The sequence below is a fragment of the Pyrus communis genome, chromosome 3 (assembly GCF_041283825.1).
Source record: "Pyrus communis isolate YQ-2024b chromosome 3, ASM4128382v1, whole genome shotgun sequence".
NCBI lineage: Eukaryota > Viridiplantae > Streptophyta > Magnoliopsida > Rosales > Rosaceae > Pyrus > Pyrus communis.
This window is the reverse complement of record NC_142567.1, coordinates 27,208,464-27,234,111: the sequence shown is the minus strand read 5'-3', so window position 1 is coordinate 27,234,111 and position 25,648 is coordinate 27,208,464. Positions and strand designations below refer to the sequence as shown.

General features: G+C 36.8%; 3 protein-coding genes and 2 pseudogenes across 5 annotated transcripts; 1 reads left to right on the top strand and 4 right to left on the bottom strand.

Annotated features, from left to right (window-relative positions):
* Positions 1 to 422: 422 nt before the first annotated feature.
* LOC137714980 (taxane 9-alpha-hydroxylase 1-like) lies at positions 423 to 3,024 on the bottom strand. The gene is made up of 4 exons (XM_068454165.2): positions 2,624 to 3,024; positions 1,568 to 2,136; positions 1,269 to 1,462; positions 423 to 867 (listed from the first exon to the last, which is right to left on the bottom strand). Exons 1-4 carry the CDS (start codon positions 2,989 to 2,991, stop codon positions 562 to 564), a joined length of 1,437 nt encoding a protein of 478 aa, XP_068310266.1. The 5' UTR covers positions 2,992 to 3,024; the 3' UTR covers positions 423 to 561.
* A 3,382-nt stretch (positions 3,025 to 6,406) lies between these two features.
* Positions 6,407 to 9,364, top strand: LOC137716098 (transcription factor RF2b). Of its 2 annotated transcripts, XM_088691563.1 has the most exons (5): positions 6,517 to 7,348; positions 7,891 to 8,023; positions 8,190 to 8,279; positions 8,398 to 8,482; positions 8,608 to 9,364. In XM_088691563.1, exons 1-5 carry the CDS (start codon positions 6,624 to 6,626, stop codon positions 8,979 to 8,981), a joined length of 1,407 nt encoding a protein of 468 aa, XP_088547689.1. In that variant the 5' UTR covers positions 6,517 to 6,623; the 3' UTR covers positions 8,982 to 9,364. The 2 variants fall into 2 exon arrangements, with proteins under 2 accessions (XP_068311594.2, XP_088547689.1); XM_068455493.2 differs by lacking the exon at positions 8,190 to 8,279 and having other exon boundaries at positions 6,407 to 7,348.
* A 970-nt stretch (positions 9,365 to 10,334) lies between these two features.
* LOC137715661 (non-specific lipid-transfer protein 1 pseudogene) lies at positions 10,335 to 10,676 on the bottom strand (annotated as a pseudogene).
* An 8,426-nt stretch (positions 10,677 to 19,102) lies between these two features.
* On the bottom strand, positions 19,103 to 19,420 carry LOC148698254 (non-specific lipid-transfer protein 1 pseudogene; annotated as a pseudogene).
* Positions 19,421 to 20,565: 1,145 nt separating this feature from the next.
* Positions 20,566 to 24,315, bottom strand: LOC137716152 (uncharacterized). 2 transcript variants are annotated; one of them, XR_015961026.1, is made up of 6 exons: positions 22,534 to 24,246; positions 21,744 to 22,294; positions 21,326 to 21,513; positions 21,112 to 21,178; positions 20,818 to 20,972; positions 20,566 to 20,783 (listed from the first exon to the last, which is right to left on the bottom strand). XR_015961026.1 is itself a non-coding variant. In XM_068455554.2 (5 exons), the coding sequence occupies exons 1-5, from the start codon at positions 24,050 to 24,052 to the stop codon at positions 20,934 to 20,936; spliced, it is 2,364 nt and encodes a 787-aa protein (XP_068311655.2). In that variant the 5' UTR covers positions 24,053 to 24,315; the 3' UTR covers positions 20,566 to 20,933. The 2 variants fall into 2 exon arrangements, 1 of the variants encoding a protein (XP_068311655.2); XM_068455554.2 differs by having other exon boundaries at positions 20,566 to 20,972; positions 22,534 to 24,315.
* Between the last annotated feature and the right edge of the window lie 1,333 nt (positions 24,316 to 25,648).

Below are 25,648 nucleotides of genomic sequence, written 5' to 3'. Positions count from 1 at the left end.
TTAATTAATTCATTATACGTGTATCTTCATTTTGTGTTAACATTTATAGAAATCATATATTCCATAGCCTAGAACCACCGGCCATGAGATATACCACGAGATAAGCAATCAAAAGGATAAAATCTCTTTTTTTTTTTCGGCCAAACAATAGAAGAATTAGGGGAGGGGATTTCAAAAGTAAGATTTTAAGTGCAATGGTAAACGCTCTTAACTACTTAAGCTACAAATCCTTTGCACGTAACACTAGATCTCTAGGTTTATACATAAGTATCATTGATTAGATGCGCAAGTTACAAAACCCTAACAAACGGATACAAAAAAGATATAGCAAATAAACCTACAGTATTTCGGTCAAGAACAAGTGAAAATAAGATATATACATATATACATATATATATATATATAGCTATGGAAAATAATTATGTTAATTAATCCACGCCAAATTTTTATTTATAATGCATTAATAGTTCCATGATTTTCATTTGAAGAACAAGCAATTCAAGTGCAAAACCAAAATCATCAACAACCAAAGCATGAGGCACAAACAAGCCTTTGTACTAACTAAAGCTTTCTTGGTTTGATCTTGATTGGGAGACCCATGGATGGATATGGCCCAGGGTTACGAGTTATTGCTTCCTCAGGGTGCAGCTGTGACCACTCAAACTTTGTCACCAAGTTGTGGATGACAATGAGTAATTCTATTTTGGCAAACTCATTCCCTATGCAAGTGTGGAGACCTCCTCCAAATGGAAGATAAGTGAATGGAGGGATTGGTTTCGATGGGTTCTCAAACCGTGATGGATCAAACTCTCTGGGATTATCAAATACATCTTTGTTCATGTGAGTTCCATGTGCCATCCAAAGCACCTGCAGCAGGCATATGATATAATTAAGCAATAAACCCTACTTATTTAAATGTTACTTAGATGCTAATTAGAGTTCGAGAATTTGGAGATTTTTTTTTCACTAAGTATCAACAAAAAACCAATCATGCTTCACAAAGGAGACCACTACATGGGAAAGACAATTGGCACGTCCGGAGTGCATGGCAAAGGGAAAATATTTGGGTTAACAATGGGGGTATAATCAACCTGTTTTAACATGGGTGGATAGCGAATTTATATATTAGAGAGTAACAAACAAAACACGTGTTGTAACATATGCACATGTGGACTATTGTACCAAGTGATGGAGTAATATTGTTACAACGAAGAATTACTTGTGTGATAAGGGAATAGTATGAAGCTAATGATTAAATAAAATTTTACCAGCCACCCTTTGGGAATGTCATAGCCACCATATTGAGTGTCTTTAACTGTTGTCCGAAAGCTACCAAACACAGGAGGTACCATCCTCATCAACTCTTGTGCAACTCTCCATGTGTATTTCATATTGTGTATCTCAGACCATGTTAGTCCATCTTCTGCTTCGTCATCCCTCTTCCTTAAAATGTCCATTTGTTCTACAAAGCAATGAAAGTTAATACAAATATATAAGAAGTGTGAGAAGTTTGCCATAATTAATTAAGCTGCTAAGCAAAAAAATGAAATAGCACTATATTTAGTACCCTCTAAAACTTTGTTGTAGATTTCAGAGTCTCTGGACAGCTTCCATATCATTAGGCTCAGAAGGATGGCTGAAGTGTCATGACTAGCTATGATTAAGGTGACATAATTATCTATAATCATATCATCAGAAAGTGGTTTTTGGTTTTCATCTCTTAGGGTTAGTAAGCAAGTGAACAGATCGCTTGTAGGGCTCAACTTCCCCTTTGAAAGCTCCTCCCTTTTTTGCTCAAGTATTGGCAAAATACGACTTACAATCCTTGATCTGGCTCTTAGACCTTTCCAGAAAACTGTGCCTGGAAAATTGAAGGGAATCGTCGCAATTGCTTTGAAGGCTATGGAGAGATCATCAGACAAAGCCTTAGTCGTGTGCTCATCCTTGATGCCGGTAAGGATGTTGGATGCTAATTCAAATGTGAGCTTCTTCATGGTAGCGACTCCTTTTATGGTGTCTTTGTTCTTTGTTTCTCTTAGCAATATGTTCTTGATTAATTCATCCATAGGTTTGATGTTTTTCTGAAGAATTTCAGGCTTTAAGATGCTCATCATTGCTCCCTTTACCATTTTGTACCTACACTACAACAAACATAAATTACCTCTTCATATTGAACCAAAAATGTAATAAGGATCATATGCAAATTAAGGGCTGTGTTACATTGTCGGACATTATTAGACTGTCAATCTTGGTCATAGATCGTAACATACAAATTTAGGGATATGTTCCAACACTAGGCATCTAACAAACCATGTTATTAGACTATTAATTTCGGTCATTGAATATAAACAAATTAGAGGTGATGCTCCACTACTATCTGACATGTTATGTTATTAGATTGTGAAACCTCGTTCACCTATGGTTATTAGACTGTAAAATCCTGGCTATATGACAAAATGACGTTCTAATGCAAGACCTTTGTCAAGTTATGTTTTAAACCATGAATTTCGATCATGCCTTAAAACAAAAACTTACATAACTTATGATTTAGATTGACAATCGAATAACATAACGTGTCACAAGAAATCATTTCAGTACAAGTTGGAGGGAACTTATTTATTACCTTGATCCTGTAAGTTCAAATATATTTTCTTTTCCAGCAATGCTTGCAAGGGCGAGCGGTTGCTTGGTGGCAAGAACATCATCTCTACCACCAAGAACAAACTTGTTACCTGCTTGACCAGTAACAACGACAGTTGGTGAACCCATCAAGGAGGTTTTGAAAACTGGGCCATGTTTTGAAACTCTTTCTTCGAACCACTGAGGGCCTCGGTTTTGTTTCTGTGCTCGGCGGAAGCTCAGGGACTCTCCTAGCAAAGGGTACCCTAGAGACCCTCCTGGGAGATTTTTGGTCTGACCTTTAAACAGAAGTAATTTTGAAACGAAGAAAGCTATTATCAAAGTGATCGCAATTGCTAACATGAAAGCCATATGTTTGTAGTAACTTTGAACGATGTTATGCAGACTGACGAAAAGTAATAAGATATTTATGCTCAAATTAAAATGGAAGACATTTAATTTAAAATTGTAAGAAATTAAAAGTATATGAGGATGACGGATTGAAAGGAGTGGAAAATATTAATTAGAAGTATTAAAGGATAGGATTAAGAAGAGGATATCTGAGGTGCAGAATAAGTGGCCGCAATTGAAGATAAGATGACAAAAAATTCGGTTAAGATGATTTGGATACGTAAACCGAAGATATTCAAATGCTCTGGTTAGAAAAGACGACTATGAGACAGAGACTTAGGGCAAAAGGGTAGAGGAAGATCTAGGAAAACTTTGGAAGAGACTATAAGAAAAGATATGGAGTATTTGGAGCTAATGGAAGATTTGGCGGAAAATCGAGCGCAATAGCGTTTTAGGATTTATACAACCAACCCCCACTTAGTGGGATAAGACTTAGTTTTTGTTGTTGCAGAAGTATGAAGAGCTCTTAAGTGGGTTTTTTTAATGGGAAAATTAGAATTCCCTACATTTTTTCTATATCATTTAGATTAAACATCTGTGCCTTTTTAAAATTTGATTAAACTGTTTTGACCAATAACCATCATAAGCTAAATTACATGTCATTATTATATTTTTTAAATTAAAATAATTTTTGAATTTATCATTTATCTGCATGATGCACTTTTTCTTATTTAGTCGAGATATTAGTAATTAAACTATATTTTCTCTTATTTCATATATGTTTTTTCGATCACAGTTTTTTTTTTTACTCAAATAGTTGGTGATCAACATAAAAGCTCAGTCTAATTTTTTCAATTTTTTTGTGATTTTTATTTTTTGCTGTTTTTTTAAGTATAGTTGTTGACGAATTATTATTAGGTACAATACATTACGTACATATTATCTGCAGGTACGTTTGAATTTACAAAAATCATTAATTGGTACATTTATTTGTAATTTTGGTACGTTTGATTTGATACATATTGTTAATATTGGTACATTATTTTTATTTTGGTACGTTTTATTTTGTACACATTGTGTATTGGTACGTTTATATTATTCTCAATCCTATTTTCTCTTAACGCACTAAAAGAAAAACTTATTTCGGTACGTTTGATTTTGTGGGATTTAAAAATATCTTAAACTATTTTGGAAAGAAAATATCTTAAATCGTAGATAATTATTGCTAAATTGTAGCATTATTGTGAAAATAAATTGAATCTAACCAACTTCTTTTTTTTTTTTTTTTTAATAATTATCTCTAACAGATGAGAGTGTAATTAAAAGGATAGATTATACAAAATTTGTTACAATATAATGTGCATATAGCACCAAAATTATGACAAACAAAAGTTTAATCAAATCACTAAAAGGTATGGATGTTTGATCTAAAAAATTTAAAACTGAGGCGCTTATATCTAAAGATCCCTTAATTAATTAAGTTATCTTACATTCTTGATCCAAAAATAAAATGCCTAATGACTACACTTTAATATTTCAGCATCCATAATCATGGATTCTTTCTAAGCAAAATATAGTGTTAAGTGATGTAATTAGTTGATTACATAATGTCATGATTTGTGCATACTTATTCTGTGAATTATTCTTACTAAGAAATGCTAATAAGGAGCCTCTTTATAGATTTTCTACAATTTCATGTTTTTGGCACAATATTTTATAACGTTTGCATGAGAATTGTTAAATTGTACGATGATAGAGAGTTCATGAAAAATCCAACTTTTAAAAGAGTCTTTTTAACATGTTTTTTTTATCACCTTAATTGTTACATCATGTGGTTGTAGCATTACTAGTTGTGAGTAGTGGTGAAAATATTACTTACATGCTACATACTCAGCCATGAAAATGTAACAAAATAAGATTAAAAATAAATGAAGGACAACAATTATGTTTACTTTTATAATATTAAAGGACAAATAATAGCTGTAGTACATGCATTTTAGTATAATCGGGGACTAACAGTGAAATAAATTAAGAAATGCAATTTGGTTTGTGGTCCTTGGTGATGTCACATTAACACATAGATAATGGCAAAAAACAATAAGAACCTCCACAATTGTCAATTACTAGATGTCTTAGTAGTTCGTACAATAATTCTTTTATTTTATTGAATAACAATTATCCTTTCGTTATACTAATTTGCTCAGCAATGTGGGCTATGTATTACGAAAGTTTAAATGCTACACAAAATATTTTAGAATTGAAGAATCACACCAAAAGTGAGATACACAAAGAGAATTATTGTGCAAATACAGTAAAAGTAAGCAAACTCAAAGTGGGCCGATAAAGAAACCCATTTGGTTGGTAACATGTATACTTTTGCAGTACCATGATGTCGTAGGTTCAATCTATATCCTAACCATTTTTCCATTGCTTTATAAAATTTTAGCTTTTTAGTTAAAATAATATCTGAGATTTTCAATTTTTTACTTTGATTCTTGAGATTATAAATCTATAGAATTAACCCCTAAAATTACCCACTGTCAATTATTTTGATCATTTTGTGAAATATCCGTTAAATTGAAGAGTCATCGGTCTAATAAGATGAGTTGATTCGGTAAAAATACCCTCAATTTAAATTAGATTTCTCACAGAATGACCAAAATAATTGACGGTGGACAATCTCAGGGATCACTTCTATCAATTTTAAATCTCAAAAATCAACGTAAGGAATTATACCAATCTCACGGACCATGAAATAAAAAGCTTAATATGAAGTACATGAGATACACATAGAAATGATAAATTCTTTGCCTAAGGCATAAACAAATCCTTGTAAACAGTAATTAAGGCTTTCTTGGTGTGATCTTGATTGGGAGACCAATGAATGGACATGGCATCAGTTGCCTAGTTATTGGTTCATCAGGATACACCTGTGACCACACAAACATTGTCACCAAGTTGTGGACGATAGTAAGCACTTATACTCTTGCAAACTCATTCCCTATGCAATGGTGGAGGCCTCCTCCAAATGGAATATAAGCATGGGGAGGGTTGGTTTGGATGGGTTCTCAAACCTTGATGGATCAAACTCTGTAGGCTTGTCAAATATCTCTTTGTTCATATGAGTTCCACGGGCCAACACCAGCAAAACTCAATTCACATGTTAAGTCTCATCATCCAGAGTTGATTTGATCTTTTTTAAAAGTGCTAGTCATGTTTTAAAATATGTTCAATCTAAGCTTGCACTCCTAACATTTTTGGGTTTTCTGAATAGAAACTCCTAGTTACACGGCATTAAACTAACCCGAAATTTACTAATCAGCTTTATTTACATTTTTCTTAGGAAAAAAGACTATAAGGCATATTAGTACGTAAACGGTGACTTGACGAAACACGTTGATCTTCTTAATATTACTCTTTTCCTTATGTCTCTACGAAAGATTTGACATTACATTTTTTTTTTACCTTTTACATTGTGTTTCTTGCGAACGAAGGAAGAAAGAACACAAAACAAAAGAACTCAAAAAAACCAAAACAAAAACAAAAACCCAACAGAAAATAGAGTGAATAATTCCTGGTGACACAAAGTGGAGCGAAACACGTGGGAGGGAGGGACAAACAAACCCACAACGTCCACAAAAACCACCCGGCCAATGAAGCAAGATCCCCCCCTCCAACAATCCAACCCTAATCCTGATTTCTTCACCTTCAATTCCAATCCCATTACCAATCCCAAATCCAATCCAATCCCGCCGCTTCCTAGAAGCGTTGGCATTGACGGCAATGCCAATACTTCGGGATTAGCAGCCGCCGCCACGTCATCGTCTTCAACCTCGTTCACCACGTCCACATCGCTGAGCTTGGCGACAATGCTGGGCAATTCCGCCTCTCCTTTTATCCGGGAAGACGCGGACGGGTCCCACCACCACCACAATCACGGCGTGAGCCACAGGAAGGCCCACTCCGAGGTGAGCTTTCGGCTGCCGGAGGACATGATGGATCTGCCCGCCGCGGCGGCGGATCCGTTCAACGGAGGATCGTCGACGGCGAGTCTAGAGGAGATGGGATCGGAGGAGGACCTGTTCTCCACGTACATTGACCTGGACAAGCTCGGTGGGTCCAATAATTCCTCGGATCAGAATAGTGGCGGCAATGATGGGCCTGATGGTGGGGCTAATGGTGGGCCCAATGGCAATGCCGGTGGTGGTGAAGGAGGAGGAGGAGGAGAGAAGAGGCCGTCCAGGCACCGGTATAGCAGCTCGGTAGATGGGTCGTCGACGTCGACCGGCTTGTTCAGGGAGGTCATGGAGGCCAAGAAAGCTATGCCTCCTGATAAGCTCGCAGAGCTCTGGGCCCTTGATCCCAAGCGTGCCAAAAGGTCTGTGTTTTGTTCTTTTTTTCTTTCGGGGTTACTTTATTTTCCTGCTTTCTGTTTGGTTGCTGAGAAAATGTGGAATGTGAGAAGGAATCCTAATTGGGTTTTTTGGTATATGGAAATCACGAACTTATAAATGCTGAATTTGGAAATGAAATAGAATTCAAGAAACTGCAAATTAGAAACTGTTTATGCTGTTATTAATTACCATTAGCATAAAAGCATAGTAGTAACTGATGTTGCCACAAACCAGCTATTTTCCTGATCAAAGGCTCTGCCTTTGTTAGAATTCACCACCAGAGGTAGGTTGTTTCTTGGTTTTCAAGACATTCCCTTTCGATTGAGATCGAGTGTTAATTAATATCAAACTGCATGAAGGTTGTATTTGGAGAATAAGAAGTGAATAAAATTTGGAAAAGCATGAATCTGTTGAACCGAAGACTCGTGGTGGCAAACAAGACTTGTGTGCCTACGAACTTCTTGAACTCTATTTGTTTCCAGTTTGGGGGTTTTCGGGATCCTCACATTTTGGTTGTCATATATAGGATACTGGCAAATCGGCAGTCTGCTGCTCGCTCAAAAGAAAGGAAGTCCCGCTATATACAAGAACTTGAGCGCAAAGTTAAGACCCTTCAAACAGAAGCCACGACTCTTTCTGCTCAACTTACATTATTCCAGGTTTGTGTTGGTGTATTTTAGCAGTTTTCTCGTTGTACTGTACGTCCACAACTTTTTTGACAACACTGCCCTAATATCAAACATGAAATCTTTGTTTGGACTTTTTTTTGTGATCCAACATTGCTAATCACTCTTATGTGCTTCTAAATTGATCAATGACATGTAGTACGGAAAAAAGGCATTCATCAAAACAATGGATACTTGGAGCAAGTGCTTTATCATAACTTCTTTAATTCATCCTCTGCTGCAATGTTCAGTTATTATCCTTCATCTGGTTCTGAACTATGTTGTCTTCTGCACGCTTCATACGTATTCACACAAATGTTAGTTAATTGGTTAAAGATTATGACCTTTTTGTTTCTTGTCACACACAGAGGGACACCACAGGTCTGAGTACTGAAAACACAGAACTTAAACTTCGGTTACAATCTATGGAGCAACAAGCTCAGTCGCGTGACGGTGAGCAACATGCCAACTTTTATCATATTTTATGCTTAAAATCTTTCTTATTTCTTAATCATATCAGAAGACAATGGTCCATTTAATCCAAAGGGTACTTATTTTGTTTGAAATATTCCATGCAGCATTAAACGAAGCTCTAAAGAAGGAGGTTGAGAGGCTCAAGATTGCCACAGGGGAGATGATGAGCCCTTCTGATTCATTCAACTTGGGAATGCACCAGATGCCATACAACCATCCATCAGCTTATTTTCCACTTCAACAACAACCAGGACCGGCTAGTCACCAGACCATGCAGTTGCGACAATTCAATCATTCCCAGTCTAGTATGCCTACCCAACATCTGCATCAGTCAAATTCTCATACTCGTCTTTCAGATATGTTGCAGAACGGCCCTGTCGGTCAGTTACAGGGACTCGACATTGGTAGTAAAGGAGCACCAGTCGTGAATTCTGAAGGCCCCTCGCTTTCTGCTAGTGAAAAAAGTTCCCCCTTTTGACACACAAACTGGCTGCCGAGCTGCTCACCTGCTAACTTGTCCATTGCATACGCTGTCTGGTAGATTTGTTCATAGATTGATATCCGATCGTTTAGAGAGGCCACTCCATATTTATTTCATTATTTATTAGATCTGTGTCAAGTATTCATTCTTCATTGTTTATTCTTAGGGCTGTTCCCCAAAACGGGGAAGCACCCTTTTCATCAGTCTGCTCGACGCGGAAATTTTGTGTATGGGGAGTGCTGTAAATTCTGGGAATGGAAGGTCATTGCCATGGGCATGGAGATGCTACCAATTCATGAAAGCATTCTCTTCCTTTGTATCATGTTTTTATGTAATACCTTGCAACTTTGTGTACTACTGCAACATGTTTCTTTTCCTTTCTTCTGTATTCATACTTCACCCAAAATCCTAAGATTAAAAGGAATGGAATATAACCTAGGTTGGTTGGGAAAAGCCCTTTATATGTTATAAGACTAAAAAAAGTGCTTATTGAAAGCGCTAACGAGCAAGAAAACGGATGCGCGTTAAGATTTACTCTTCTTCTCACCTCACTAGTAATTTTCACATACGCAAGATCGACGGATTTACTTATCTAATGTTTCCTTTGTTTTTACTTATTAGAGTTCGATGCACCATTCTGGGTATTTTGGATAAATTTCAAGAATATGATACAAGAATTTAACTAACATCATAGAGAAATTGTTCGTACATACTACGCGTTGTATGTACGAACAATTTGGAGCTTTTATAAAAGAGGATTTTTTTTTTATATTATTAGTAGATTATAATTTGGATTACTTGCAATTCATATACAATATGATCCAACCCCTTCAAATTAAGTTCCACAAAAGCAATGTGCTTGGAAGAATGGTCTTCCCGGAAGCTTTATTCTTTATCTTCCAATCTTCCCATGGATTCAGTTTACCCTGAAAAGAATTGCACCCATATTTACAATTAGTATGCTATTACTTTTGTTTATTAATTATCAAATGCCTCCTAAACTATCACGAAAATATCACTTTATTCCCCGTTTTTGTCCCCTGAACTTTCATTTTGCGTCTCACATTACCCCATTTCATTAGTTCCAACAAGTGAATAATTATCTTTCTTTTTACATGGGCTTTGGCAAAATATGACCTTGGGGATTAATCCACATAGGCACCATGCAAGAAAAAGTTAACGATTCCAACAATGAATGTGAGACGCATAATGAAAGTTCACGAGATCAAGGTGATAGAGTTACAAAAGTACATGATAAATTATGGCGATGGTCCAAACGGTATTTTGATAATAACGTCATACTTTGGTGATATGTTCACAGAAAGTTAGAATTATAGAGGAGGCCGAGGCTTACGCAGAGCAATTAGTGGAGGGGTAAACTTTGTAGGGACAAGGAGAGTCACAAACATCACAAAGAGTGTTAATTCTGTCATAATTAATCCCGGGGATTCTTGCAGCTCCTTCCTGAATGCAACTGCAAGCAATTCTCCGGTCCATCGTCGTCTTTTTTGCAGCATTCAGCCCTTTTATGCCTTTACAGCAATCTGGAGGCACTGTGCCTCCAAACACTCCAAAGGGTATGCATGGAGTGAGCAAAACTACCACTTCACCACAAGTTATGGTGGCATTAGTGACAGAAGGAGCTGTCACCAATAAGAATACTATTGCCACGATGACCGAAAACCTGGGCATTGTTAGCTGCTACGTTTGGGTTTGGGCGGCACTACACATGTATGTGGAGCTATATATAGAGCGTGATGTTGTGAACAGCTCATGCGTTTGTGTCATGTTATTTTGCGATCTTAATAGAAAATAGCTAATCAAAATCTCATCATGTGTCAAATGACTCAACACTAACTTATAGTTCAAAATCTCATTATGTGTCGAATGACTCAACACTAACTCAACTTGTTTATAATACTTGTGTTGTATCATCTTCGTATTGGTGTCAAGCAATTAATGGCCATCCAAAGCCTGCTAACTCCGTGTCTGGTTTAAGTAGGCGTTACCCGTATTGTCTTAAAAATTGTCACCCTATGTGGAAATTAAGCATATTAAACTATATGTAGACAAGGGGGGTTACAAAACAAATAGGGTTTGTTTGTCTGTCTGTTACCTATGAAGGTCATGGGGCTGCTGCTAGAAAATTTCAAATTTCCTTGTACCAATGGCTCAAGGAAAATATAGGAAGGAAAATTCAAAGCATCTTGAGCCTTCTTTGGAAAGGGTTCCGTGAGAGACAATATTTGTTGTAGAAATGCCAGAACAGTGGAAGATCAGATTTATGATCAGCATATGTGTGCCAATCAATCATATTACTTGGATAAGCTCAATAAATCCAATGACAGAAGATTCTTGAATGTGACCGGAGATATATCCTCCTCTTTTTTGTCTATCGCATCACATAACTGTATACTAGAATCCCCCGTCAATTATGCATGTTTCAACTAGGTTTTGAATTTTTCATGCCAAATTTTATCCGAGATTCATGGCGCCACCGATGCAAGGTTCCACTTTCTGCACTGTACAACTGATTGATCGTTTGTTCTTTCTTTTTGACTTGTTTGATTAAACTGTGTTCTAACTTCTAGAGCATTTCGTATTGAAATTCTTAATGTTGGAATTGGACCTACGTACGTAGATTTGACAGACTTTCTTTCCGATGCACTGAAAACTGCAATGTTCTTCTGATTTTGTACTCGAGTTGCACCTTGTAAGAAAGTTCTCACTTACAAATAGAGAGTAACACTACTAAACCATAATGCTAAATAGCCAATGAATTAAAACTTTGAATTCCAAACATTGGTTTGGAGTTTATTGAATTATAAGTCTTAATTAAGTACCTTTATTATCAACAACGGCATCCCTGTGTACATCAAAACTAAGGATGACCAAATGGTTGTTAATTTACTAGAATTATTTATAGAAACCATTTTTCGTACTCGTCCATGTATATTTAAATGCCAAGAAATGGGGCCTCCACCGGCGAAGGTATATCCCGGCAACAATGGCAGAACGGCAAGTAGAGTCCACGGACTTTCTTTCTGATGCATCTCCCTACATTTCCACAATTAATTATGCACTGAACATTGCAATCATTTTCCGATTTTGTGCCCGGATCGCATCTTTTTCCCACATAGAGATCACCGCAACAAAATTTTTGTTCAGCAGCTACATCTTGGAAAGCTGAAAAACGTCAATATAACAATGTTAGTTTTTACCAATCTCATAGAAAAATGGTTTTTCACACAACCCTTCGCTCTCCCTTTGCATGCGCCAGTTCTTTTTTCTCTCCATTAATTCTTCTTCGATAATTCAAGTCAAATCCACAAATAAAAAGAGCATGCGTAAAGAGAATTATGCAAAAATCACTTCCTTATCAAATAAATACATGCATGAAAATGAAAAATATAGCACGCTTATCTTAGAAAAATAAAAAAACTTACATGAAACCAATTGAAGATTATTTATTAGCTAAGCATTGTTCTGTAAAATGAAAAACAGTTTGATACAAATGATTGATGTCATAACGGATTCGCTTATGCCTCCGAAGGATGGATAATGTCCGAATTCTTCTTAAATTAATTTAATATAGACTATCGCGCTTCTACTAAAAAAAAGCTTATATAACATATTTGACTAAATAATTACAGGATGATCAAATAATAAAACAGACCTGTGCATAAAAAGCAGATGACAATAAAGAAAAGCAACAACTCTCTTGCTATGGCTATCTTTTAAACTTTAGCAGATTTATTTGGATTTTTTTTTCCCAACAGCTATGGCATAACATATATGGTGATAGTCATGTAGTTAGAGAGCTTTTAATTGGATTCCTTTCTATAAAGAATGTGCATGTAAATTCAAAGGCCATTTAATTTAGAGTTTAATTTTGATACAATTTATTTAGAGGGAAATCTTTTTACACTTGATTTTGAGGTAAATTAGTTGAACGTTATTAAACACTTTTGAAATTAGGATAGGCCAAATGCAATGAAGAATGTTGGTGCATATCTACAAAGTCAATGACCGTTTGATTCAGAGGTAAGTCCATGTATAGTCCTTCAACCGTCTTCAAATCTTTTGCACTTATTTTGTGTGTGATTTTTCGACGATCGATCTAAATTTTTGACACATGTCTAATCACTTAACCTCACTTAATCATTGTTAAACGAATACTAGTGCTATACTAGAAATCAAACATCTTTGTGACCCTCCTCACTCGAGTTCTTCAAGACTCTCCACCTCCTTTTTCCCTTAGGACCTCACCTAACTATTGACAAAAAGAAATAAATAAATAAAAGAATGATAGAAAATAAAGAAAAGAAAATCTATATCCAAGATTCACGTTCGATATTCCAATTAATCTGAGCTCGAAATTATACAAATTCAGAATATATATCTTAGTATTTTCTTTGTATGTATAATGATAAATATGAAGTAAACAAACCTGTGCATAAAGCATAGGAAATGATAAGGAAAAGCAACAACTCTCGTGCTCTGCCCATCTTTAAAACTCAGCAAATTTCTTTCTGAGTATTTCATATAACCAGCCAGGGCTTAATAGCATATATATGTGGTGATGTAGTTGGATGCAACGTTAATTAAATTTCCATTTATGAAGAATGGTGTATATCTCGGAAGTCAATTCCCATTTGATTTAGAGGTGAATCTGTTGAAGGTTAATGAGCATTTTTTATTAGTTAGGATATGCAACGAGGATTATATTTTCTTTTCAGTTATGGCGCGGTCAACACTCAACAATGAATTTGCTGGAGGCTCTTTAATCATTTTGCTAATACAAAAATCATCATAAAACCTGTTTTCATAATATTTTACATGCACCATAAGATTCTCGATACTCATGCATGACGTTCTGGAGATGAGGCTAAGGGAACTATGTTCTAAGCATTCAATTTCGGTTTTGTACAAAAACACTCAACAAAAAATACTTTTTGGATCTAATAAATGGTAAGATTACTTTCAAATTCATAAAAACATTTATCTTATTGCGCGACTAGCTAAGATATTCTGTAAATTTAACAATTCCATTTCTCAGTTGACAAAAAAAGAATAACAATTTTATTTCTCACAAAAACTATTAAACTATGATCGAGTAATCATTCATAGTTTTTAATTGCGGAATGCAAAGTTCCAATGTCTGCACTGTACTTGAGTTAACTGTTTTGTTCTTTCCTTTTGACTTGTTTGATTGAATTGAGTTCTTTAGCATTTCTTATTGAAATTCTCTATTTGGACATGCATGCATGCTCCAAGATTCAAAATATGTACATTTGAAGTGTCAATTTTTAATAGCGGGAATTGTTATCACCATTTCACAGGCAGAAACACGTTACAATGTTTGAGCATACATACATTCTTCAAGATTCAAAATATGTACATTTGAAGTGTCAACTTAATTATCGAAAATTATTATTATCATTGATGAGTCAATATTATACTATATATTTTATTCTATTCTTAGTATTAATTTATTGGTTATTATGTGTGAATTTTGATACTTTGATTTATATTTTTTAAGTAGGACGTTCGACTTCCTCTGGAGCAAAAAGTATTCAAACGGATGAATTTTAGAGTGATTTCAATTGGAGGATATTTGTGATTCTGTTGAATTGATCATATCAAAGTTTCATAATTTTCTACCAAGCGGTTTATGTATGTCGATGAAATAAAGGAGCAGCGCAGTGCTCTGGAGCAAAAAGTAGTCAAACGGATGAATTTTAGAGTGATTTCAATTGGAGGATATTTGTGATTCTGTTGAATTGATCATATCAAAGTTTCATAATTTTCTACCAAGCGGTTTATGTATGTCGATGAAATAAAGGAGCAGCGCAGTGCTGTCAATTTGACGTTTTGGGATTTTTTGGGCTTTTTGGCATCCAAGATGATGTCTTTTGGGTTCGAGATCTTCTGCAATTATGTTCAGGACAACTCAAGCTTTAATTCTAGCCATTGAGGCCTGTTTTGGAGCCCTGAAGATCCAGAAACGTGGCTGTTTTGAGACTATGCAGATTTTGGGCGAATTTTACTAGTCAATTTAGGATTATGTTTCCTAATTTATTTTAATTTATTTGGTTTCCTAGTTTTATTCTAAGACCTTTTCTAGGTAGGATTTTATTTTCTAGTAGTATAAATAAGGCTTTTTAGCCATTAGGGTTTTTTGGTAGAGAAGACAGGGGAGAGGAGAAAACGCAAGCACACTTTAGAGAGCTTTTGGATTCAAGTTTATTTTCAAGTTGTTTTCTATCCTTGTTTTTAATAATATTTTGTTGTATGATTGCTAGTAACTAAATTTCGTTTGCTAGGGTGAGGCCACAAGCCTTAGTAAGAATATGTAGTTCCTTTTCAATTTGCTTATGATATTATGCATATATGCAGGTTTGAATTATTAATCACCGGTTTAAACTCTCTATTTGTCTTAACACTTAGCTACCATTAGGATATTTATAAAATTAATTTGATGCAATTTTGATCGGAGGTCGGTCCCTAAAATTGACTAAGGCTTCTTGTGATTAATATGTGCAAGTTCACTTAGGATGAATACCACGTCTTAAGGGTTGTATGATTTTTCAAAAGGTTTCACAAAGCTTAATGAGTTATGCATGTTTAGATTTGATCTGAATACCACATACGGGTTGCATGTTTGATATACGCTCTATGCTGGGGGTCCAAGTAGGCATATATTAGGAAAACCTTACCTTCAAGATATGTATGTGTAATTCATAAGTAATTGGAAGAACTACATATAATTGTTAAGGTAACGGCAGAACCCTAGGCTTTTACAATTTAATTTTCAAAAGCCGTTTTCTTTTAGTTTACTTTATTTTGTCACTTTATTTAATTATTTTCTATTAAATTCGTTTTTATTATTTAAACCAAAAAAATCACCTTTTTTGATACAAATTAATTAAGATTTGATTTGATACAAATTATTCATTCAATCCCTGAGGAGAACGACTTTGCTAGAGCCGACTATACTACAATTACCTTGTACTTTTGCAAGTATTTAAAATGTTTTTTATTCCTACTTTTGCAGGTGGTAAAATTTCTATTAAGCATTTCACAAGCAGAAACACATCAAAATGTTAAGACACTCGTACATGCTTCAAGATTCAAAATTATGTACATTTGAAGTGTCAACTTTTAATATCGAAAATTGTTATTAGCATGCTACAAGCGGAAACACGTCAAAACAAAAAGAGGGATCCTATATTGAGACAACCAATTTGATACTTTGAGTCACAAACATTTTCTCGAGGTTTCTTACAAGTCTTAAATACCTTTATTAATATTTGATAATGGCATGACTGTTACATCGAAGTTAAAAGGGCAACCAAATGATTGTTTAGAATTATTTATGGAACTAATTCATGCACTCATCCATGTTATATAAATCTGAAGAAATGGGGGCTTCAATGTTTGGGAGACGGAGGTATATCAAGGCAACAATGGCAGAACGGCAAGTACAGTCCTCGGACTCTCTTCACGATGCATCTGCCTACGTTTCCACAATCAACCATGCACTGATAATTGCAATCTTTTTCCGATTTTGTGCCCGGATCGCATCTTCTAAAACCATAAAGATCGCCGCAACAAATTTCTTGTTCAGCAGCTGCATCTTGGAAAGCTGAAAACATCTATTTAAAACTGTTAGTTTCACTTATCTCATACGAAAAATGGTTTTCGCACAACTTATTTCTCCTTTTACATACTCTTATTTTCATCCCTCCATCTTTTTCGATTAATTCAAGCTATAAAATGTTACAAATAAAAAGGGTATGCGTAAATTACTTTCATGCCAGATTCTTACATGTGTGAATGAAAAACATATGTGAAAGCAATTGAAATAAACGGAACCTGTGCATAAAGCGCAGGTGACAAAAATGAAAAGCAAAAACCCTCGTGCCGTGGGTGTGACCATCTTTTAAACAGTAGCAAATCTCTTTGGATTATTATTTTACACCAGCCATGGCATATATAGCATCGATATCACATATATGTAGTCATGTAGAGACCCTCTTAATTAGATTCCTTTCTATGAAGACTGGTGCATACTGACTCAAGTTTAGTAGATAGTCTCAACCGGAGTCATTTAATTAGTAGTTGTGCGGAATGACTAAATAACACTAATACAACTTACTAATAATTGTGCCGGATCAAATTCGTCTTGGTGCACGTCAAGCAATATCTAAACAGCGTAATCCAAACGTATATGAGTATAAAGCCGATTGCATGCTTGTCCACCGTTAATTACACTTTGTCAAACTTGGTTTTGTTGGCATTTGTTAACCAGATGTGCCTGTCTACTTCCTTGCCAAATAAACTCCAAGATTTCTGGCATCACCAATTAATGCAAGGTAGGGTTCCAACTACAGTAGAGTACAGTGTATATATATACACACACTCTACCTGATTAAAGTTCTTTCTTTTTTAGAATGAAAACTTAAAGAATCCAAATCCCATATTGACACAACCGATTCGAGACTTTAAATTCCAACATTTTCTTGAATTATAAGTCTTTATATAATACCTCTATATTATTGATAATGGCATGAGTCTGTAGAACATCAAAATTAAAATGATGACCAAATGGTTGTTTACTAGTATTATTTATGAAAACTGTTATATTACTATCACTTCAACCATGTCATCCTGCACTAAGTATCTGCATAGAAATCGTATATAGCCTCTCACGGTGAATAAATGGGGATTCCAATTTCTCCGGTCGGAGGTTTAGCAGTGCAACAACGACAGAAGGGAAAGTAGAGTCCACGGACTTTCTTGTATATGCAAGAACCATGTTGCCCGCATTTCCTTAAGCAAGAATAATCGCAAAATTGTTCCTGTGGTGAACCGGGCTTGCAACATTGAGCAGCTACATCTTTGAAAGCTGAAAAACATCAATTGAGCTTTGTTAGCTAACATATATGGTTGGTTTTATTGATATAGGGTTAGTTTTACGTATAAATGTCGGGTTAGTACATGTGCAATTGAAAATGTGTACAAGATCATATATAATCGGGACTCGTAATGGGAAGCCTTTCCAAGTTGCAGTTTTAAGGGTATGTAAAATACTTATGTTGAAGATATAAATATTTATGTAATTTACATTTCATTTACATCTGAAAGGAGATGGGAGCCGTGAGAAGAAAGCTATATATCATGTGGACCAAGAGAGCTGTATCATATGAATCTAAATTTACATATCCTCAGTTTGAGTAAAATTAAATCTCCCAAAATGTAAATGAAACATAAATGTGATTCTCACAAATCACAATTCGAAAATATATAAAAGTTATGGAACAACAACAATGGTTATTGGCACTTTAGAATAGTCGTCATGTACTCAAAACATGTAGAAATCTAAGAAAGAAAATACACTTAAAATGAGTGTAGAATGACTATTTTGAAATATCAATAACAGTTATCGTTTAATGTTATTGACTAGATAAGTTTTGTTCCGTAAAATTAAAGAAATAGTTGTTATTTTATCTATGAATTTACCAAGGGAGAAAAAAGAAAGATGAAAAGGGTTAAAAAAAGGAGGAAAAGTGTTTGCATTAAACAGACCTGTGCATAAAGCATGGGTTACGATAAAGAAAAGCAACAACTCTCGTGATATGCCCATCTTTAAAACTTCAGCAATTTTCTTTGGACTATTTCATTCCAACAGCCACAGGATGATATATAGTCATGCAGTTCGAGACCCTCTTAATTTGATTTCCTTTATATGAAGATTGAAAAGTGGTGTGTATCTGAAAAGTCAATGGCTATTTGATTTATTTCCTTATCAATATAAAAAAATATATATATCTCTAATTAACTGAACTATGAGGTGTTCGTTTTCTTTGTGAAAATCCAATTGGATTAATGATTGGGCTTCACAGATCCGCCATCCATGAGAGGAATATAAATGATGGTATTATCTAGACATATCTTTTTTTAACTTTCCACATTTCTTATTAATTTTTCTCTATCTATTATCTTGAATTCATTCAATCCGACGATCGAAAATTAAGTTAGATGCGTGAAAAGTAAAAGGCAATCATCCAGTACAAATACAAATTCAAGAGGGGTACATGAAAGTTTTCATTATTCTATTTCGGATTACATCGATCGCCAAGCGTGTTAACTCGGTCATAATCTAGCCCCGGAATCATTGCAGCTCCTTGTTGAATGCAACTGCACGCAGTTCTTCGATCCTCCGCGGTTTTTTGAATATCATGCATCTCTTTTATGCCGGCACAACAATCCGGTGGCACGTCCCCTGCAAACACTCCAAAGGGGATGCATGGAGTGAGTAACTGGACAACCTGCCCGCAAGTTACAGTTGCATTAACGGCGTAACGAGCAGTCACCAGCATGCATAGCAACATCACCGTGAATGCCGCCCTCGACACCGAAGGCCTTGCCATGGTTGCTAGATTTGCAGTGAGTAAAAGAAAATTTTCCTTTGGGTTTTAGGTGCTTGGGCAGAAAACACATGTTAATTGCCCTTATATAGAGAGTCTTGGTCTTCGCTATGTGCAAGTTAACCATCAAGCATATGACAACACAGTATCTGATCTGTTAGCATTGGTCATAGGGGCTGCAGGAAAATTCAACTTCGGTGTACCGATGGCCCACTGCCGGAAAAATGAGTGCAGAAAAATATAAAGGGTTCCGATCGAGTGAGCCATCATGCCGATCAAAGGGTTCCGGGAGGGACTTGAGTAGGAAGGCCGAGACAAATGCATGCCAAAGGACAAGAGAGATGGGACACTTTCTACAAAAATGAAGCTTCCATATCTCTTCCTCTACTTCGAAATATCCCGCCGTCAGGAATGCAAGGTTCGAATTACAGCATGGTACTGTCAGCTTTCGGAACTTCCTCGACTGTTTTGTTATATCTGAATTTACTTGTTTCCTTGTTCTTTCCTTCTGACTTTTCTGATGTAAGAAGAAGACTGGTATTTTCTGGCAAGAAAAACCCCAACTATGTTAGCCTGATTTCGATTTCATCGAGTTCTAACTCATCAGAGGCATTTTTATTCCTTTGGCAATTGTTTAATTGCTTCAAAGAGTGTTTATATTTCAGCACCACCCTTCTTATCTAACAACTCTTTGACACAAATCATACGTAGCGGAACAAAATCGAGTTTTAAAGGGTTAAGTGGCAAAATTTGAGTTCCGAGTAAAAGTGGTTTTGTAATCGAGTTCCATGTGACATATCTCTTCTTGGGTTGGTGACCTGGCAATACTAAATCTTCCCCAAATACTTTATTTTCCAAAGTTGTCAATCCATTTTTTTTTTTTTATAAAATTATATTAACACTAAGAAGTGAAAAATTTAGATCAAGCACATATCAAACTCATCATTCCCAGGAGATAAATCTAAAGAAATATCACTAGACCAAGTTGAAAACTAAATTGGAGTGCGCTACCAACTTTCCTTTACGTCACCCGACAGAGAAAATCTTGCATGTCATGGTTTAGTATCCCCCCGCTACCCAAACGTACAGTGATGAATCCGGTATAGCTAAGTTTGACCCAGAACAGAACAATAGAAGAATATAAAATATAGGCTAAAAACAGTTGATATCATTTTGTTATGCTTGAAGTTAAGGCCATCTCTGTACGTCCATCATTTATAAATTTATGGGAACATTTATACAGATACTTACTAAAAAATCCTCTATGCAAATCTGAAAACCCCCCACGTGCTAAATTGCTCATCCATGAATACAAGGAGCAAAAAGGAGCCAAAGAATACAAGTGGATAAAAGGACACTACAAAAATCATCTTGCATCCACATCCTGTACACTACAAAAAACATCTTGCATCCACATCCTGTAGTTGTACAGAATATGTTAAGAGCTAATGTACACGTCCGATAAGGTACGGGATGACGAAAATACAACCGAGTAGCAGAGTATTCACAGGTGCCGCTACCCTTTCATATTTCTCCACTTGTCCTTCAGATCAACCTGGACGGACATAGTAACCCCAAAAGTCTAAGACACAATATTGACTGACGAAGTAGAGACATTTCAGATGAATAGAAAAATGGAATAAATTTATGTGGATGGATAAACGCCGTTGAAGATATTACAAAACTTGGCGTACCTGAGTTCTCTCTTTGAATATATCAGAGTAGCTTTTCAAGATAAGGCTCCAGCTTCCTTCTCCATACCTTCGTCGAAAAACATCATACTAATGAGACTCAGAAGCATATACATACTGCTCAAACTAATATTTGCGCAAGTTGTAATGACAAGTATGAAATTTAGAGTGGTAAAAGGGAAACAAAAAGAAGGCAGAGAGAAGGGATGCGACATACTTCTGTACACCAGTCCTTAAGGTGTCTTCTTCCAATAAGCTCCATCTTTTAACTTTTCTTCTCTTACTAAATCTCGTATCCTCATGCTTCTTCAAAGGAGATACAGCAGTCCTCTTTGGGCTAGGAAGGTGAAGCCAGCCCGCATCTTTCTTTGTTCCTTCTTGTGATGTATTGATCGATTCCTCCCACTGAAAAAACAATTTTCAACAATAAGTGCAAATTTATAAGCAACCAGAACCACAAAATTGCAGAAGGGAATCAATCATAATAAAAACTGAACAAAACAACTAAACACCAGAGAAACTCATGGATTCAGTAAAATGTTTACGAGGAATATGTCATGTTCCCCTTGCCAAAAATACAAACAAATCAGGACATCAATAAAATGAAAAGAAATAAACATCGTGAACATATATACCTCGAAGGAACGGGCAGTACTATTACGTTCAACCAAGCTAGGACGAGCAACGTTATTCTGATTACTGAAAGAAGGACTTCTGAGATTGGCAGCACCAGTTTGAACAGACTCAGTGCCTCCCTGGTCAACAGCAGGATTTGGAACATCCTTTTCTATTCCACTAGATTGAGGATCATTCTGATGTCTGGATGGCAGATTTGCAACATTATCATTATTAGATTGAACAGGCTCAGCACCCTTCTCGATAGATGGATTTTCTGCACCTACATCTTTTCCATTTACGTGACTTACAGATCTCATTGCCAAACTAGATCTTACAGTTTCAGACACTCGCAAAGCATCTGGAAGTGGATCTGTCACTAATTCTTGGAGCTCCGAAACACTGGATTTAAGTGCTTCCTGTGCTCTGTTAACTTCAGGGGTATCTAAGGAACCATATTTTCCATCTGATACATCTGTGCCTAAATCTTCAGCATCCCTAATCCTAATCGGTCCTCTGGTGCGTCTATGAGCAAGGTGCTTGCGTCTAGGCATAGCAGACCTCTGATTTTCTACAAGAAATAGAAAAAAAAAGAATCAAACAAACAGAAATATTATATTTTGAAACTGAAGTCTGTGCAATAACTATATTATGCAGGAGTATATTTAGCATGGCTAAGGCAGTATTCAAGATGATGAAGGAGCATAAGAACTAAGATAATACAATACAGAGCACTCTCTCAACATCCACGCACATAAGTTAATCTCACTAAAATTACCTTAATCTCTCTGCGTATGAAAATAAAAGTACCTTTATCTTTCGTGGTATGGTCAATACTGAGACCCAGTTCCCCATTCCGACTAGGTATAGCCAAGCCTGTCTCATTCACTTGACCAGGAGCCTGATCATCAGCCGACCTGTGTACTTCTCTGTTTCTGAATCCAGAATCTATTTCAACCAAATCATTCAAAACCAAGCCCCGGCTCACAGTAGGCAGCGAGCTCCCTGCCCGAACTTCCTTCAATGGGACTGCAACCAATATAGGACCCAATTCAGACCCATTACTAACATTAGCCCCGTTGACCATTTGCCCCTCATATGTACACCCATCACGTACATTAGTCCCATTCACTGGCTGCGCCCCATTCGTAGTTTGTGCATGCCTTTGAGACCCATCGACCACATTAGCTCTACCTCTACTCACCATTTGTGCCTCCAATTCAGAGTGACCGGCCACATTAGTCCCATTCTTAGTTTGCTCCTCCAACTGGAACCCGTGACCCACATTAGTCCCATTAACCATTTGCTCCTCCAATTCAGACTTATCACCCACACCAGTCCCATTCTCCATTTGCACCTCCATATTGGACCGACCACCCACATTAGTCACCCTCACCACTTCAGCTTCTAACTCCGACCCACTGGGCCCCACATTTGCCTCGTCCCGCAGTTGATCCTCCAATTCAGATGCACCACCACCCACATTAGCCCTATTCGCTATTTGACACTCCAATTCAGACCCACCGTCACCCTCATTAGCTCCATTCGCCATTTGAGCCTCCAAGTCAGAACAACCTTCCCCCGCATTAGCCCCATTCGCCATTTGTACCTCCAATTCAGGTCCATTACGCGCATTAGCCCCCTTCTCCATTTGCCCTTCGAATTCAGACCCACCACCCACATTAGCCTCATTGACCACTGCAATGTGATCAGCTTCCAAGTCGGCAACTTCCATGGGCACATTCAATCTAATAGCCCAAGTAATAAACGGAGGTCCTAACAACGCCAAAGCTTCCTTTACATAAACCGAAACCGATCTCAGCGCATCATTCCTCGTGTTCATACTCGACAACTTCTTCGACACTCGCAAATCCCAAACCCCTGCCTCGATCTCCTCCATTCGATGCCTCAACTCCGCCGATACCAACTGGCTCCTCCCAGACCGCTCCAAAACCCCAACCCTCCCTCTCCAAATCCGATCCACGGCCTCCAAGTATTTCCCACTAGGCTTTCCCATAAAACCCGCTAAGAACTTGACCGTACACTCAGTGGCCACAGAGCAGTAGGCGGCTTTCATGGATTCCGTGATCGTAATGCCTTCTCTGATATCCAAATCCTCAATCATTTCAAGCGTTTCGAGGATCGTTTCGGAGACCGAAGCTTCGTAGACTTCGCACTCGATCGTCCGGAGGAGTACGGTCTTCTTCAAGCGATAGTCTTGGTCCGAGAAGGGTGCGACTGCGAGGAGCTTCTTGGCAATGCAATCCTTCTCGCGGTCCCGAAGGAGAAGCTCGATGACCCACCGCGAAACGTCGACGTCTGGGTCCATTGAATAAGGCAACCGAAAGCTAAATTCTGCGAGAAGGTTAGAGAATTGAATGTCAGAGATTGAAAAGTGAAGATCTTGGACCGCGGAGACTTTGCTTAGTTGGAAAATTTGAGTTCTTGATGCAAAATTGGGAGCGCCAAAAAGGATTTAGGGTTTGAATTTTGAAGGGGCTGGGAATTGATCATCAAAATGACGAACGTCCACGCCCTAAACTTTGAATTTGGGGCTATTTGTGAGGATGGTAGACGAATGTTACCGTCTATAATCTGCTGTCAATTGGACCTAGAACTTCTTTGATGATTTTTTTTTTTTATATATAAATCTTTTTATCTTTCAATTAGGGAATTGTTATTAGCACTTCAAAAATCTCATTCTACATTCCAAACTTTCTATATTTGGAAAGAAAAATACACTTGTGAGGAGTTTAGAATGAGATTTTTGAAGTGCCAATAACACTTCCCTTCAATTATCCTAATATGCAAATTATTTTTAGCACTACAAAATAGTCATTGCCAAGGTTGCTCTTTCTTATATTTGTTTAAATAGCCAAGCTTTGTGTATGTATTACAAAATATTGTTCAATTGTCATGAAATCTAATTTTCGATCATGATCATGCATTCAATTTCGCATTTCAAATGGTTATGATCGATCGTCTAGCACAATAAGAACACTTTTAAAAAAATACGATAAACTCAATTTGTCTTGTCACTGCAACAGTTTACCGTTCTAAATTCTAATAGACGAGGCAACAAATAGGATAACTTTGCCTTGAGAGGTTTTATAAGGCAAATTTTGATAACATTAGCCTAGCCATTTTCCTTATCACTTGAAATGACAAGTTCGTAGTGTGACATTATTGACCCTAAAAATTACAAAGCCTACGTGGCGCGCAGACCAAGTAACTAATAAGCTAACTACGTCCTTCGGTTGAATGCGGGGCGTGCCAACTCATCGGTCGAGCTCGCCCGAGGAGTAAAATTTGTTGATGTTGCGTTAAGCGCGTTGCTGACTTCTTTATCTTGCGACTGCGACTGAGAAAGGAACAAATCTCGGCCTTTGGATTCTCGAGCCTGAAGACAAAGTTGCTAGTTATGCGAAGTTCATAAATCGTCGGCGCCGGATTCGGTCACAGTGATTATACTCGTGAGAGTATAAACACGTCGAATCAACACCAGACTGTATGGACACAAGTATTCAAAGGTGATGTATGTCTTGATGGTGAATGTGGTTCAGTCGTCAGAATGCCGAACTTTGAAACTCACTTGTGAGTATCCAATCATAAAATCACTCGGTGTTCAATACACAGAATGTTGTAACTCATAACACCTTACTTCGCCGAGAAGGCTAATAAGATGACCTATGTTAATAAGGATTCGGAAACCCTTCTCGACTGAGACTTGGATAGGTAACCAATCGGCCTCGACGCAGTTCTGTTTATTCAAATTGAAGGTGCTCCTCGGTTGGTTGATTCTACGGCGACAGTGCTGTTTATCCAAACTGAAGGTGTTCGCCGATTGCCTTCACAGTGCTGTTTATCCAAATTGAAGATGTGTCGGCGAGAAAAAGAAAATAAAAATCTCAAGATGTTTGAGAGG